This window comes from Chiloscyllium punctatum, chromosome 32 (assembly GCF_047496795.1).
Source record: "Chiloscyllium punctatum isolate Juve2018m chromosome 32, sChiPun1.3, whole genome shotgun sequence".
NCBI classification, from domain to species: Eukaryota; Metazoa; Chordata; class Chondrichthyes; order Orectolobiformes; family Hemiscylliidae; genus Chiloscyllium; species Chiloscyllium punctatum.
This window is the reverse complement of record NC_092770.1, coordinates 53670968-53688092: the sequence shown is the minus strand read 5'-3', so window position 1 is coordinate 53688092 and position 17125 is coordinate 53670968. Positions and strand designations below refer to the sequence as shown.

Sequence of the window (17125 nt, the reverse complement as noted above, 5' to 3'; positions counted from 1 at the left end):
AGATTGTTATGTGTTTGTCTGAACTCTGGTATGTTACTGCATTGCATATGCTTTAGCTTGTACTATTGTCAGCAAGTTCATATGTCATAGCTTGCTTGTCTTATCATGATATGTTTGTCGGAACTTAGCACCATGCACACTGTGCATTGTCTGATCCCAGGTGTATTAGTGTTGTGTATGGGGAGCCCACTGAACACTGCCTGCTCGTAGCCTGATGTCATTGACTGGATCAAACGGTTCTCAGAAGAATGCTGAAAGAGTGATGTTCTGATTTGATTTGATTTGAATTATTATTGTCACATGTACCTAGGTACGGTGAAATGTTTTGTTTTGTGTGCAGTATGGGCAGATCATACCATACAAAGTGCAATAGGGTAATACAACAAGTGAGGAGTACAATGTTATGACTGCAGAGAAGGTGAACAACAGCGAGATCAACATTTAGTTTAAAATTTAAGAGGTCCATTCAGAAGTCTAATAACTGCGGGAAGGAGCTGTTCGGTTGCACCCACCGTCTGCACTTTTGATGTCAAGTGAACACAGGCAACTGAAAAATTTCCTTCTTATCAGTTGTGATTATGTTACAAAAGAATGATGCTTAAAATAATCAAATTACTTCAGAACTGGTTTCATACTTGCCACAGAATCCCCATTGGCTGTATTTGTCATATGACTTGCATCTTTTATATAACCATAAAAGAACATGACACATCAGTATATGAACAATGTGACCACCTAACAGATGGTGATTTGCTTCTGACATACCATGGGGAAGGACACAGTACTACTTGACCTGATGAATAGTTTTACATAGGGCAGGATTTGGCATTTGTTCTTTTTTTAATGAAGTCATGAGATGAGAGCATTGTTGGCTAAACCAGCATTTGTTGCCCATCTCTAATAGGCCAGAGGGTGGGTGTGGAGTCACCTAGAGGCCAGACCAGGTAAGGATGGGAATTTCCTTCCTTGAAGGATATTAGTGAACCAGGTAGGCTAGCCCTGACAATCGATTCATGATCATCGTATAGACTCTATATTCCATATTTTCTTTTTTGAGTGAATTCAAATTTCACCATCTAATGTGGTGGGATTTGACCCTGGGTTTCCAGAATATTATCATAATTTCCAGATTAACAGTCCAGTGATAATGTCACTAGGCTGCTCGCTTAAACTCATTTTAAATCAACCTGTTGAGGGATGTTATGACATAATCTCTGGAGCGGATGGGACTTGAACCTAGGCCTCGTGGCTCAGAGGTAGAGAAATTACCACTGTGCCACCTGACCCACCCTGCTTACACTGCCTCAGCACATTGAGCCTGTTCTGCTTTGACATTGTCACCAGCAGACAATACAAAATGGAATGGCTACCATTCATGTCCAGGTCTTGAAATGACTGGCACTCTTTGGGGCAGGAGAGTTAGACAATCATTATCAAAAACTGGCAAATGGCGAGGGGAGTAAACCAAATTATGTGGCTTTCTCTGTTCTTCATCAAAAATAACAGGAATTGAGATATTGCGAGCTGTTCGGTTTGGAACTAACTGTCTGTGATTCATTGCATAGATCAAAGAAAGGTTTACTGCACAGTTCTGAGCCGTCATCATCACGTTGTTAGAAAGAGTGATGGGAAATATGACCCTGTGGAATATCAACACCATCCTCAAATATACACCTCGCGCTTCAGTGTTGACGTAAGAAACAAGAAAACGTTTGGCTTGTATAAAACATAATCACTATATGACGCAGTGTGAATATTCTAGAACCCAAAATTTATTTGAAGGGCAGTTGTTTTTCTAGGTGATTAAGCTTAGTGTCTTGGCTGCTCCAGTTTTATAGTCAGTCATTGACCGATTATCGTTATTTTTTGAGAAACTGCAAAGGAAAGAATTTCTCCTGTGCCTCCGACCATTTTTCAGTGTTGTCTTTAGTCTTGAGGTGGCTTGGTGATATTTCTAGGTTTTTACAGAACTCTTATGACCAAAAGGAAAAAGGAGCACAAGAAAACATTCTGGTCCCTGAGCCCACTCCACCATTTAATAGGATATTGGATGATCTTGTGCCTGAGTTTTCCCTCTCACTCCCCAGATCCTCTGATACCTTTAGAGGACAAAAATCTATCTCCGCTTTAAATCTGATAAATGACGGCGCATTTATGAGCTTAGTAAATCCCAGAGTCTTTCAATCACTGCGTGAAAAAATTTCTCATCACTTCAGACTTAAAATACTGACCTCTAATCCTGACAGTGTCTCCAGCTAGGGGAAACAGCCTCTCAGTACCCACCCAGTGAAGTTCCTTCATAATCTTGAATATTTCAGTGAGAATCTCCGCTATTCTTCTGAATTCCAGAGTATTCAGATCCAATGTACCCATCCTCTCTTCACAGGACAGCCCTCCATCCCAGAGACCAATCCAATGAACCTTCCCAATATTGTCTCTAATGTAAGCACGTCTTTCTTGAAATGCATAGATGAAAACTGCACACAGCATGCCAGATTTAGTCTCATCTAATCCCTGTAGCAATTGTAGCAAGACATCCTTATTCTTGTACATCCATTGCCTTATAGTAATGGTCAGTGTACCATCTGCTTTCTTCGTTGCTTGCTGTCCCATTGTGCTAACTTTCTATGGCTTTCTTTGATTATTTGATGAGCAGCTGTCCTGCTGATACCATTATTTGTGTTCCTATCAAATTTGCATGACAATCTTGTCAACAGGACAATTTATGTTCCAATCAAAATTTGTTTGAGCTGAACTCAACCCGGATAGAGCTGCACCCCACACTTAAAGCCATAGAGATGTAGAGCATGGAAACAGATCCTTTGGTCCAACTCGTGGATGCCTACCAGATATCTAAACGAATCTAGTCCTATTTGCCAGAACTTGCCCATATCCCTCAAAACCCTTCCTATTAATATACCCATCCAGATGCCTTTTCAATGTTGTAATTATACCAGCTTTCAACACTTGCTCTGGCAGCTCATTCCACACACGTATCACCCTCTGTGTGAAAAAGTTGTCCCTTACGTCTCTTTTAAATCTTTCCCCTCTCACCCTACACCTTCTAGTTCTGGACTCCTCCACTCCAGGGAAAAGACCTTGTCTATTTACCCTATCCATGCCCCTCATGATTTTATAAACCTCTATAAAGTCATCCCTCAGCTTCCGACGCTCCAGGGAAAGCTGTCCCAACCTATTCAATGTCTCCTGATAGCTCAAATCCTCCAACCCTGGCAACATTCTTGTAAATTGTTTCTTAACCCTTTCAAGTTTCACAACATCCTTCCAATAGGAGGGAGACCAGGCAATATTTGCACACAATATTCCAAAACTGTCCTAACCAATGTCATGTACAACTGCAACAAGACCTCCCTACTCCTCTACTCAATATTGTGACCAATAAAGGAAAGCATACCAAACACCACCTTCACTATCCTATTTGCCTGCGAATCCATTTTCAAGGAACTATGAACCTGCATTCCAAGGTCTCTTTGTTCAGCAACACTGCCCAGGACCTTACCATTAAGTGTATAAGTCCTGCTCTAATTTGCCTTTCCAAAATGCAGCACCTCGCATTTATCTAAATTAAATTCCATCTGCCTCTCAGCGCATTGGCCCGTTCAGAAATTGTTCTAACAATCTGGCATAGTGATTCAGAGGCATGACTTTTTTTTTAAACTCTTTGGTTCGCTTTTTCTGTCCAGTTTATCTGCAAAGTCATCAACTGTCAGAGGGTGAACATCCATGGTTAAAATTCAGCATTGCCAATTCCACTCTTCTCGCCTAGCTAGAGAGAGAGCCATGGCATATTGACTGTTTCTGACACTACTCGTTGACTGATGTTATTTGTGATTTTTCCATTGATATACAAGTTATATATGCAGAACATTATCAAATTTAGCCAGTTCTATAGGATTTTAACATATTGCGTTGATTCACTGCTCCACCCAAGAATAAACTTTGCTACCAGCCAATTAGGGGAAAAAGATAGAAATTCCTTCAGACTATGGCTGCTAGCTTAGGAGATTCCTTTGGCACCAAATGGCAGTTCAGTATACCTAACTTTCAAGAGAAAATTATCTCCAATCCAGACAGAAACAGACTCTGCTTATTGGAAGGAATTTAATAATTGATTGACGGAACCACTATTCTCTGAAGAATAGTAAAAAAACCCTTGATATTGAGCCTAGCCTGCCTTACCAAAACTCGCTATCATGGTCCCTGATCTGCACTAACCTACTTCAGTTGAATTAAATTGACCACACAAACACAAACTAATCCTATTGTTATTTTATAATCCCTGAACAAATCTATAAATCTGTAATTACAGTCAACGAGGTTTATTGCCTGGAAACAGACCCTTCAGCCCAACCTGTCCATGTCAGCAGTTTTCACATTTAATCTAGTCCTGTTTACCTGTGTTTGGTCCGTCCCCCTCTACGTGCATCCCATCCATGTATTTGTCCAAATGTTCCTTAACTGACAAAATTGTACTCTATTCCACCACTATCTCTGGCAACCCATTCCTGACACTCAACTCAACTCTAGAGTTGAAAAGTGTAGCGCTGGAAAAGCGCAGCAGGCCAGGCAGCATCTGAGGAGCAGAAGAATCGACGTTTCAGGCATAAGCCCTTTTTCAGGAATGAGGCTGGTGTGCCAAGCGGGCTGAGATAAAAGGTAGGGGGGAGGGAATTTGGGGAAGGGGCCCTGGGAATACGATAGGTGGAAGGATGAGGGTGATAGGCCGGAGAGGGGGGGGGGGGGGGAGGGAGGGAGGGAGGAGAGGTCAGGAAGAAGATTGCAGGTCAAGAGGGCGGTACTGAAGCCGGGGGTTGGGACCAAGATAAGGTGGGGGGAGGGGAAATGAGGAAGCTGGAGAAATCTACATTCATCCCATGTGGGAGGAGGGTTCCTAGGCGGACAATGAGGTGCTTTTCCTCCAGGCGTCGTGCAGCCAAGGTCTAGCGATGGAGGAGTTCAAGGACCTGCATGTCCTTGTGGGAGGGGGAGTTAAAGTGTTCAGCCACGGGGCGGTTGGGTTGGTTGGTGCGGGTGTCAAGAGGTGTTCCCTGAAACGTTCTGCAAGTAGGCGGCCTGTCTCCCCAATGTAGAGGAAGGTGAGGACCAGTGGGGTTTTGTCCTGGTGGCGATTGGAGGGGCAGGGTTCAAGGGCAGAGGTGCAGGAAGTGGAGGAGATGTGGTGGAGAGCATTGTCAATCACGTTGGAGGTGAAATTGCGGTCTTTAAAGAAGGAGGCCATTTGGGCTGTTCGGTAGTGGAACTGGTCTTCCTGGGAGCAGATGTGGCTGAGGCGAAGGAATTGGGAATATGGGATGGCGTTTTTACAGGGGGCTGGGTGGGAGGAGGTGTAATCTAAGTAGCTGTGGAAGTCGGTCGGTTTGTAGTAAATGTCTGTGTTGAGTCGGTCACCCGAGATAGAAATGGAGAAGTCTAGGAAGGGGAGGGAGGAGTCTGAGACAGTCCATGTAAATTTCAATATCTGCCCCCAGTGATGTCAGTCACCTGCTCAAGGACAACACCGCATGCTACGCCACTCCCGCGTTGATCTACGCCCCTGCGACCAGCTCTGCCCCCACGCCTAACCCCGCCCCCCCAGCTCCCACTCCACCCCACCCCCCCCAAGCTCCAGCCCCACACCAGGTCCTAGCTCCCCCTGCCGTATTTTCACCATCCCGCTAGATCGTTCACTCTAAGGATGAACGATCTGTCCTCAGCAGAGGTCTCACCTTCATCCCCCTATGCTCCCGGATCAAAGAGTTCGACACGCGGCGAGACATTGAGCATTTCTTCCACCGCCTTCGCCTCCGCGCCTACTTCTTCAACCAGGACTCTAGCCCACCCTCTGACGACCCCTTCTCCCGCCTCCAACACACCCCATCCTCCTGGACGCCCTGTGCTGGCCTCTTACCCACCCTCAATCTCTTCATATCCAACTGCCGCCGCGACATTGACCGCCTCAACCTGTCCACCCCCTCACCCACTCCAACCTCTCACCCTCACAACATGCAGCCCTCCACTCCCACTGGTCCAACCCCAACCTTACCATCAAACCAGCAGACAAGGGAGGCGCAGTGGTAGTTTGGTGCACTGATCTTTACACCGCTGAAGCTAGATGTCAACTCGTGGACACCTCCTCCAACTGCCCCCTTGACCATGACCCCACCTCCCACTACCAAACTATCATCTCACAGACTATCCATAACCTCCCAGACTATCCATAACCTCATCACCTCAAGGGATCTCCCATCCACCGCCTCCAACCTCATAGTCCCACAACCCCGCACCGCCCGTTTCTACCTCCTGCCCAAAGTCCACAAACCTGACTGCTCCGGCTGGCCCATTGTCTCAGCCTGCTCCTGCCCCACCAAACTCATCTCTGCATACCTCGACATGGTCCTGTCCCCCTTAGCCCAAGAACCCCCTACCTACGTTTGGGACACCACCCATACCCTCCACCTCCTTCATGATTTTCGCTTCCCCGGCCCCCAACGCCTAATCTTCACGATGGGCATCCAGTCCCTATACACTTCCATCTGCCATCACGAAGGCCTCCACGCCCTCTGCTTCTTCCTCTCCCGCCGACCCAACCAGTACCCTTCCACTGATACCCTCCATCGACTGACTGAACTGGTCCTCACTCTTAACAACCTCTCCTTCCAATCCTCCGACTTCCTCCAAACCAAAGGAGTAGCCATGGGCACCCACATGGGCCCCAGCTATGCCTGCCTCTTCGTTGGATATGTGGAACAATCCATCTTCCGCAACTACACTGGCACCACCCCCCACCTTTTCCTCCGCTACATTGATGACTGTATTGGTGCTACCTCGTGATCCCACGAGGAGGTTGAACAGTTCATCCACTTTACTAACACCTTCCAACCCAACCTCAAATTTACCTGGACTGTCTCAGACTCCTCCCTCCCCTTCCTAGACCTCTCCATTTCTACCTCGGGTGACCAACTCAACACAGACATTTACTACAAACCGACCGACTCTCACAGCTACTTAGATTACACCTCCTCCTACCCTGCCCCCTGTAAAAACGCCATCCCATATTCCCAATTCCTTCACCTCGGCTGCATCTGCTCCCAGGAGGACCAATTCCACTACCGAACAGCCCAAATAGCCTCCTTCTTCAAAGACCGCAATTTCCCCTCCAATGTGGTTGACGATGCTCTCCACTGCATCTCCTCCACTTCCTGCACCTCTGCCCTTGAACCCTGCCCCTCCAATCGCCACCAGGACAGAACCCCACTGGTCCTCACCTTCCACCCCACCAACCTCCGGATACATCATATCATCCTCCATCATTTCTGCCACCTCCAAACAGACCCCACCACCAGGGATATATTTCCCTCCCCACCCCTATCAGCGTTCCGGAGAGGCCACTCCCTCCGCAACTCCCTCGTCAGGTCCACTCCCGGCACCTTCCCCTGCAACCGCAAGAAGTGCAAAACTTGCGCCCACACCTCCCTCCAAGGCCCCAATGGATCCTTCCATATCCGTCACAAATTCACCTGCACCTCCATACACATCATTTACTGTATCCACAGCACCCGATGTGGCCTCCTCTACATTGGGGAGACAGGTCGCCTACTTGCGGAACGTTTCAGGGAACACCTCTTGACACCTGCACCAACCAACCCAACCGCCCCGTGGCTGAACACTTTAACTCCCCCTCCCACTACCCCAAGGACATGCAGGTCCTTGGCCACCTCCATCGCCAGCCCCTGGCCGCACGACGCCTGGAGGAAGAGCGCTTCATCTTCCGCCTAGGAACCCTCCAGCCACATGGGACGAATGTAGATTTCTCCAGCTTCCTCATTTCCCCTCCCCCCACCTTATCTCAGTCCTAACCCCCGGCTTCATCACCGCCCTCTTGACCTGCAATCTTCTTCCTGACCTCTCCGCCCCACCCCCCACCCCCACCCCCACCCACTCCCTCTCTGGCCTATCACCCTCACCCTCACCTCCTTCCACCTATCGTATTCCCAGTGCCCCTCCCCTAAATTCCCCCTCCCACACCTTTTATCTCAGCCCACTTGGCACACCAGCCTCATTCCTGAAGAAGGGCTTATGCCCGAAACATCGATTCTCCTGCTCCTTGGATGCTGTCTGGCCTGCTGCGCGTTTCCAGCACCACACTTTTCAACTCTGGTCTCCAGCATCTGCAGTCCTCACTTTCTTTTACTCACCTCAATCTACATGGGGTAAGAATTTTCCCCTCTAGACCCTTTTGTATTTCTCCCCTCTCACCTTAAACCTATGTCCTTTAGTTTTAGACTCCCCTGGCATGGGGAAATGTTGTTGGTTATCTTCCTTATCGATGCCTCTCATGATTTTATAGACTTCCATCAGGCCACAGCACAGTCACCAACACCTGGGAAGTGGTGGTGGTGGGGTGAGGGGTAAGTCCCTCTCCTTCTAATTCAAAATCTCCTTCTAATTCAAATCTTCCAGTCTAGGTAACGTTCAAATGAATCTTTTCTGCTCTCTTTCTACTTCAATATCCTTTCTATGTTAGGGCAACTAGAATTGCTCATAATACACTAAATATGGCCTTACCAACATCTTGTACAGCTGCATCAAGACACCCTGACTCCAATACTCAATGCTCTGACTGATGATAGCGAGCATGCTGAAAGCCTCCTTTACCACCTGCATCCCCAGATCTCTTTGTACTATCAAAGTGGAAAGATCGAGCTTTTTGAGCATGTCTTGGCTAACTGCTTTAAACTGTGAAGGCTTTATGCTTTAAAGATGCTAAAATGTGCACAATACTTTTTAGATTGCTCCATATACCACTTGTTTGGTGAACGGTATTTACTGGGATCCAGATACACCTCGATTACTTAACCACTCGGATGCTTACAATTTGCTGGCATCGGCCAAAGACTTTGACCCAGCTAGTGAAGGTTGCCCAGAATTACCCCACAGGTGGGTTGATTATAAACCGATGGTTGCAGCACTTGCTTATTTATGAATGGTTGATCAAAACGCCTTCCGTGAAAAGCGTTCACGCACAGATTTTCATTATTGTGTAAAATGTTAAGGGGAGCAGGCTTGATGGACCATATGGGATAACTCTGCTTATACTTTCTTATATCTTCGACTTTTATTTCACTGTGTAGTGGCATATTCATACCTATCGCAACTCCCCAAACATGCACAATCTCTTCTTTCTGCTCCTAGTGTGTGAGTATTGTATAACGTGAGGTGTTGTGTTGTGTCTGTCTTCTAGGTTTTTGGCAATCGGTGACATTTCTGCTGACACTGGAGGTTCCATTGAATTTATGACTGAATGCACGTCCATTGACATGCCATTTTGTATGTACGATGCAGAACAACAGATTATTCATGACCGGTAGGACTCCCAATGTTGTTAACAGTAAATTACATCCAGGAGCTTCACACAGCACTGAATCAGTTGTTTCAAACGATTATCCTAAAGTACTTGCTACTCCCATAAATAATAATGCAATAATGAAGGTTTTTTTGATGTTACTTGAAGGTAAATATTGTTCTGATCATCCAGGATGACTCCCTTGCTCTTCCGCAAAAATATTTTTGTGGATCTTTTAATGCCATCTGAGAAGGCATTTAACAGTTTAATGTCTTACCTGAAACAACACTTCCAGCAGAGCAGCTGTCCCTCAGTATTCCATTCGAGTGTCAGACCAGGTTTTTCGTGTTCAATGTTGTGAAGTAAGACTTAAGCCAAAGCCTTTGTGACTCGATTTGTGGGAGAAAGTGAGGACTGCAGATGCTGGAGACCAGAGTTGAAAAGTGTGGTGCTGGAAAAACACAGCAGGCCAGGCAGCATCCAAGGAGCAGGAGAATCGACGTTTCGGGCATAAGCCTGAAGAAGGGTGCTGCCTGGCCTGCTGTGTTTTTCCAGCACCACACTTTTCTGACTCGATTTGTGACCAATTTCCATGCAGGGCTTTTCTTTTCAAAAAAAAGACTTTGACATTCCCTATGGTGGGGGAGACCAGAACTAGAGGGTATAGATTTAGAGTGAGAGGGGAAAGATTTAAAAGGGACCTTTTTATGCAGAGAGTAGTGTGTGCATGAAATAAGATGATGGAGGGTGGTACAATTACAACATTTAAAAGGCATTTAGATTTGTGTATGGCCAAGTTCAGGCCAATGGGACGAGATTAATTTAGGATTTCTGGTCGGCATGGACGAGTTGGACCGAAGCGTCTGTTTCTGTGCTGTACATCTCTCTGTCTTTAAATAGAATATTAAATCAAAAGGCAATGAACTATCCCTATTTAAATCTATACACAAGTAAGCTTGTATATTGATGTGTGAGTATTCAAAATATTTGTGTTTTACGCATCCAACAAAAATACTACTTGTATTCATGTGATGTCTTTAATGTTGCAAGATATCTAATGGAAGATTGCAGGAATACTCAGGCGACAAATTGGGACCATAACCTTGAAGAAAGGGGCATGTTTTAATGAGCATCTTAAAGGAGGAGAGAATGATGGAGTGGGAAATAATTTGAGAGAGAATACTAGAGTCTAGGGCTGAGGCATTTGAAAGCATGGCCACTGATGGTGGCATAAGCCAGTTGAATTTAATGCATCCATTTGCAGTTAGAGGATGAAAATTGGCCCCAAGCAAGCCCAATGTTTCCTGATTTATGTTTTTGAGGGGGGTGGGTAGGGGTGTGGTGTGTGTGTCCATCCAAGTAAAACTCCATATTAAGGGCATGCCTTTGGAAAATCTCTTCTTAATTTCAGATACTCACTTCAAAAGCAAGATTTTCCTCCAAAGCAGATCTGGGTTAATTGCAATGTGTATAATTGTTTTTACTTGCAGCCTAGAAGGCAACGGGATCTTGATGTGTTCAATAGACAACCTGCCTGCACAGCTGCCAATTGAAGCCACGGAATATTTTGGAGACCAGCTTTGCCCATATATATGGGAAATGGTAAAATGCATGGTCATAAGGAAAGGATGTAACCAATGGCATTGTGTGGTCTTCCCCCTCCTGCCCCCCCAGCTACACCCCACTTCCTCCCTTTTGTTGTCAGGCATGAGTTCTAAGCATCCCGGTCTTGGATCAGCTGCTCTGGTTTGTCACTTACCTAGTGTTTGGGGAGATCTTACTAAAAAAATGACAGACAAAGCGGATAGAGCAAGATATTCCTTGGGGGTTGGAAACTAGTTCCGATTGCTTGAGGTAAATTAGATCAAGTCATTATGATCGCTCTATAGAGAGAGTTCAGTTTCCAGCGATTGACTGACTGAAAAGATCGCACAAAAAGATTTCAAGTTGTAAGACTTTTCCTGCAACAAGCCAAAAACATTGACTAAACACTGTTTTGCAGGTAACACTCACCTTTAAACTACAAAAAAGCAATTTCCATTTGAGCAGAGCTAAAATTTTCAGACAACAATTATACACCATTCTTTCAGTGGATACTTCATTCTCCAGGAACCAGTCTAAAATCATTCCTGATGAATTGATTTCTTTTTCCTTCCCCAGTCAGATAAACTTCTAGAATTGACTCTTACTGTAAGGGTTGCATTTCTTCTCTATAGCCTAAGCTAGGCAAATCTTCCAGCTGCCTTCAAATCCCCAGCATTCTGCATGATTGCCAATAGAGTCAGCCTTTTCTCTGCTTCAGGTATAGGACTATCTGCCTCTGCCTTATCTGCTCTGTCTCTCAAGATGGTGCAGAATGATTTTGAGTTGCTGAGTTTCCTGGATATATTAGAAACATTATAATTGGATAATACAATGAGTTCCTGTGGATGTTTCCCTCCCCAAACGTACCTCCATGGCACTGAATCACATGGGTCTGGCATCCAGTCAGAAATGTGAATTAGTAGTAATCGAGAGCCCGAATTCCACTATCTCTTGATATTTAAGAGACAGTTTAAAATATATCCATTTATAAAGTATGACATTCCTAAACTGACATTTCTGACCTGAAAAATCACCAGCTACATTCTTAATATGGAGCCTGAAGTGACCAGGTTAGAATGCTGAAACAAAAACTGAACATGCTAGAAATACTCTGGTCTGGCACCATCTGTTGAGAGGGAAATGGAGTTAACATTTCCGTTGATCATCTTCCCCAGATCTGGGAACACCATGAGATGATCCCAAAATCAGGGAAAGGTTGGAAGAGAGTAAAGTATAAAAAGGGAGGTACCAATTACAGCGTAGAAGACAGGAGATTAAATCACAATTTGAATGATAATGAGAAGTAAAGACAGGCTGTAATGGGACAATTCCGCCTCAGGCGACTGTGTGGAGTTTGCCCATTCTCCCCATGTCTGCGTGGGTTTCCTCCGGGTGCTCCGGTTTCCTCCCACAATCCAAAAATGTGGAGGTTAGGTGAATTGGCCATGCTAAATTGCCCGTAATGTTAGGTGAAGGGGTAAATGTAGGGGAATGGGTCTGAGTAGATTGCGCTTCAGCGGGTCAATGTGGACTTGTTGGGCCGAAGCGCCTGTTTCCACACTGTCAGTAATCTAAGCTAATCTAATCTAATCTAAAGAAACAAAGGTATGCCGAGAGGAGATGTAAATGGGCATAGCAGGATCACCATTAACAGTTGTTGCCCAAATAAAAAGAGGTCAGAGAATATGACCTGAAATTGTTGAAGTTTGTGTTAATGGTTGGAATCGGAAGCTGAGGTGCTGCTTCTTGAGCTCATGGTGGGCTTCATTGGCCCACTGCGAGGAGGTCAAGGAAGAGAGACCAGAGCTGGGTGAGGTGCAGAATTAAACTGACGAGCCACTGAAAACTCAGGGACACTTTTTTGTGTACTGGAATAGTTGTTTGGCAAAGCAGTAATCCCGTCACTTCAAGAGACTGCATTATGAGCAAAAAAGAAAGGAAGAGTTGCATTTATGTAGGATGACCAGATGTGTCGTAGGTGAATGCGACACTTCAGAAGTATAGCAATGTAGGAAATGCAGCAGTTAATTTGTCTACAACAAAACTCCACAACTGCAATGCAATAATGTCCAGAGAATCTATTTTTTGTGTTATTGCTAGAGGATAGATATTGCCTAGAACACTGGGGTTAACCTTTCTGCCTTCCTTCAAAATAATGCAATTGGATTGTTCATGTTCACTGAAGCAGGCAATGGGGTCTCACTTTAATGTCTCCTGTGAAATAAAACATGCTGACAGTGCAGCACTCCCTCAGCATTGCACTAAATTGTCAGCTTTGAGATTTAGATTCAAGTTCTAGAACCTTGTTATTCAGAGAGAGAGATTTCCACCAACTGAGCCATGGCAGGCCCAATATACAACATTGAAAGAAGTACAAGGGAATTGCTGTTTCACTTGAAAGCAGAGATTGAGGGCCTGGAGGATGCAAAATCAGGAGGAAAAAGGCTTGTTGTTGTATCTCCTTTTGATTTCATGGTAAGGTCCTGTAGGAAACGGAGGAGTTGTTGGAAGTGGTTGAGGAGAGGACCATTATGCCACAGAAAGGATGTTCATTTTCATTGCAGATATTTGAAGTGGAGGGGAATGTGTATTCGGTGATGGTCGCAAATTGGGTCCTTGCATTATCGAACATCTCCATCCATTTCACAAGCACTGCCCTGACAAGTTTAATTATTTGCTCTACTCCCACTCTGATTTATTTGCCATTGATTTCCAACAACGTTTCAATGAAGTTCAGTCTAAGTTTGAGGAACAGGATTTTATCTTTAGATTTGATGTTTTTAAAGTCTTCTGGAACCTACATTGAGTTGTCCAATTTGGCATCATAATCTCCAACCCCATTTTTTGATGGTGGCTGTTAATGATGAATCTGCATTTTCTTTTCCATGATCTCTGCATCTCTTGATACATCTCCTATTTCTCATCTCTTAGATTTTTACTATCATTCCTTTTCTCATCTGATTGTCCGTCCATCTGTCCTATCACATACCTTCCAGTTTATTCTTTCCTCCTTTTCCTGCCTTATTTAAAAACACATACTTTCCCAAAGTGTCACTGACCTAAAAAATTAAGGCCTGAATCTTTTCTTCAGGGTTGAGAGTGAAGAGTAGAGACAGGTTCCAGGTTCGGCAGACTGATGTGGGAGTAATTGCCTCCGAAGTTGTGATTTCCATTCTGGTACACCTAGCTTCTGCGGGAGTCAGGCCTTAGAACAAGTATGAAGTCTCATCGGTGTGAAGGCAAGCTGAGTAGAAGGCCTGACTTGATCCTCTGGCTCTATGTTGAAGAATCCACAGCAATGTTAACAATTAGGCACGGGCAATAAATGTCACAAACGCCCACATCCTGCGAATAAGTGAGAAAGCCATTTTTTAAAAAGTGACATAAAATCTCTCTGTAGCCCTTGCCCTTCGCAATCTGTCAGTCCCCCACACACTTTCCATTGCTAGCCATGCAATCTTTTTCCCCCAACCAATGTCCATTACCTGTGCCTTCCATGCCAACATCACTCCTTCTATCCATCCCAATTAGTACTTTATAGCCATTGTGCCAACCTATGCCTCTCTACATACTCAAGTCTCCTTAAAAGTGCTGGGCTCACTTTGTGACAACTTGTGCCAGTTTAAAAACCCCTGCCAACCACTCATTGCCCAACACCTATTATTCCAATTAACCCACCAGAGACAGGCATCAGGGCCCGTGCTGAGATGAAATAAAGTTCAACATGTCAGTTGCAGACTTTATGCAAAAGAAATACCTCTTGCATTTTATAATTATGTTTACATAACTTAACTACATAATCCGTTATAACAGCAATCCTTTCATTCAAGTGCTTAATTCCAGATAACAGCAATAATTGGAATTTGAGTGTTTTTTGCAAATTTGACTTGTTTTTCTAATCAACCTGTCCAGAGATGTTATTACACACCTCTGGAGCAGGTGGGAATTGAACCCAGGCTACCAATGTCCATAGGGAGGGGCACTACCACTGCCCCCTGCCCCACAAGAAGGCAATTCAAGAGTTTGAATCCAAGTCTGTAATCACTTGCAGCTGATCCTGTCTTTGGAATGGCAGGTACGGGAATGTGGTGCTGGAAAAGCACAGCAGGTCAGGCAGCATCTGAGGAGCAGGAAAATCGATGTTTCAGGCTAAAGCCCTTCATCAGGAAGGGCTGATGAAGGACCTTTGCTCGCAGCATTGATTTTCCTGTTGTTGGATGCTACTTGACCCCAGAGACCTGGGTTCAATTCCCGCCTCAGGCGACTGACTGTGTGGAGTTTGCACGTTCTCCCTGTGTCTGCGTGGGTTTCCTCCGGGTGCTCCGGTTTCCTCCCACAGTCAAAGATGTGCAGGTCAGGTGAATTGGCCATGCTAAATTGCCCGTAATGTTAGGTAAGGGGTAAATGTAGGGGTATGGGTGGGTTGCGCTTCGGCGGGGTGGTGTGGACTTGTTGGGCCGAAGGGCCTGTTTCCACACTGTATGTAATCTAATCTAATCTAATCTTGACCTGCTGTGCTTTTCCAGCACCACACTCTCTACTCTAATCTCCAGCATCTGCAGTCCTCACTTCCGCCTCGGTATGTGAATGTGACAGTTTAAGGTTGTGAAATCAATCATGCATTAATTAATCCAGTAATGGAAACATTGTCAACAGAACACAATAGCATTTTTTAAATTAAACATTAGCTTCTTTTAATGGAAAACCTTTAAAGTGGGTTGCTTTGATTCTTGCTTTTGACAGTTCCAAGGAGTATATTGATATCAAATGCACATTTGATGAATATGAACTTATGTACTTTCATGTCTACATTTAAGTCTCAAAGGGTACCTGTCTCTTCCATGTGTATCTTCCCTTTCGGAGATTTCATCCTTAAGTACACTGTGCTTTGTATATACAATTTTGCAACTCTGTCTTCTAGTTAGTCTGCTTTGGTTTGTAAGCTGGAATTACTGAAATCAGTCAGCCTTCTGTAGAATCTGTTTCATAGTTTATTATGTAGTTTACAGTTTTAAAGTGCACTAATCCAGGGAGTTAGTCAGCATCTGATGAGTGAAGAATGGCTGATGCCCGAAACATCGATTCTCCTGTTCCTTGGATGCTGCCTGACCTGCTGCGTTTTTCCAGCAACACATTTTCAGCTCTGATCTCCAGCATCTGCAGTCCTCACTTTCTCCTGTCTAATTATTAGGCCAGGATTAATGTAACACTGACCTCCCCGGAGATGCCCTGGAATATCCAAAGAGATGCCTCACCTCTCCAAATCACTTGGCAAAATTTAGACCTGCTCTTACTAGGTCTGATCTGTGACATTATGTTTCATGTGCCTATGCACATCAAGATCAGACATGAATGGAGGGAGTTGTTGAGTTATCTAGTAGCTGGCTTCACAAAAATGTGCATGCCCTCCCTCCCCATGCAATAAAGAAGTGATTTCAGATCCCCACATTCTCAGGCCAGCCTGTTGGGCATTTTAGATTAGATTAGATTACTTACTGTGTGGAAACAGGCCCTTCGGCCCAACAAGTCCACACCGACCCGCCGAAGCGCAACCCACCCAGGCCCATTCCCCTACATTTACCCCTGCACCTAACACTATAGGCAATTTAGCATGGCCAATTCACCTGACCTGCACATTTTTGGACTGTGGGAGGAAATCGGAGCACCCGGAGGAAACCCACACAGATACGGGGAGAATGTGCAAACTCCGCACAGTCGGTCGCCTGAGGCGGGAATTGAATCCGGGTCTCTGGCGCTGTGAGGCAACAGTGCTAACCACTGTGCCACCGTGCTGCCCATTTCTGCCTTTCTCTGTTACTATTTAAGAATTCTCCAGTGTTTTACTTCCAAACAGTGGAATTTGTACTTGCCATTTCGAAGTGGTGAAGTTAATCTTTGAACAGCTGACTTGGATTGATATAGCATAAGTTCTTGTTCCTGGATAATGTATGTAGAGTTAATGTTTACAATTGGATGAGATGCCTTTGTGGAGACTGACACCCTTTTAGGCATCTTTTTTAAATCCAAATTTTATTTGATATTTCTAAAAGGAGTGTCTGATTTCCTTCAACTACAGTTGACCTCTGATGCTACACAACCCTTTGAAAAGGAGAATGGTTTAACCCCGGTTATTCGGAATGTAAGTGACCTTCAGCACTTGGCTTTGTGTATTTTATT

The 17125-nt window shown here is 44.9% G+C and overlaps 1 protein-coding gene across 6 annotated transcripts in view; it reads left to right on the top strand.

Moving 5' to 3' along the window:
- The window catches only part of aass (aminoadipate-semialdehyde synthase), a 72293-nt gene that overhangs the window by 25012 nt on the left and 30156 nt on the right, over window positions 1–17125 (top strand). For all 6 annotated transcript variants that reach the window (XM_072552402.1, XM_072552405.1, XM_072552404.1 and 3 more), the window contains 5 exons: window positions 1566–1693; window positions 8810–8958; window positions 9263–9385; window positions 10855–10966; window positions 17025–17087. In XM_072552402.1, the coding sequence (XP_072408503.1) occupies window positions 1566–1693; window positions 8810–8958; window positions 9263–9385; window positions 10855–10966; window positions 17025–17087 (575 nt within the window). The remainder of the gene's footprint in view (window positions 1–1565; window positions 1694–8809; window positions 8959–9262; window positions 9386–10854; window positions 10967–17024; window positions 17088–17125) is intronic.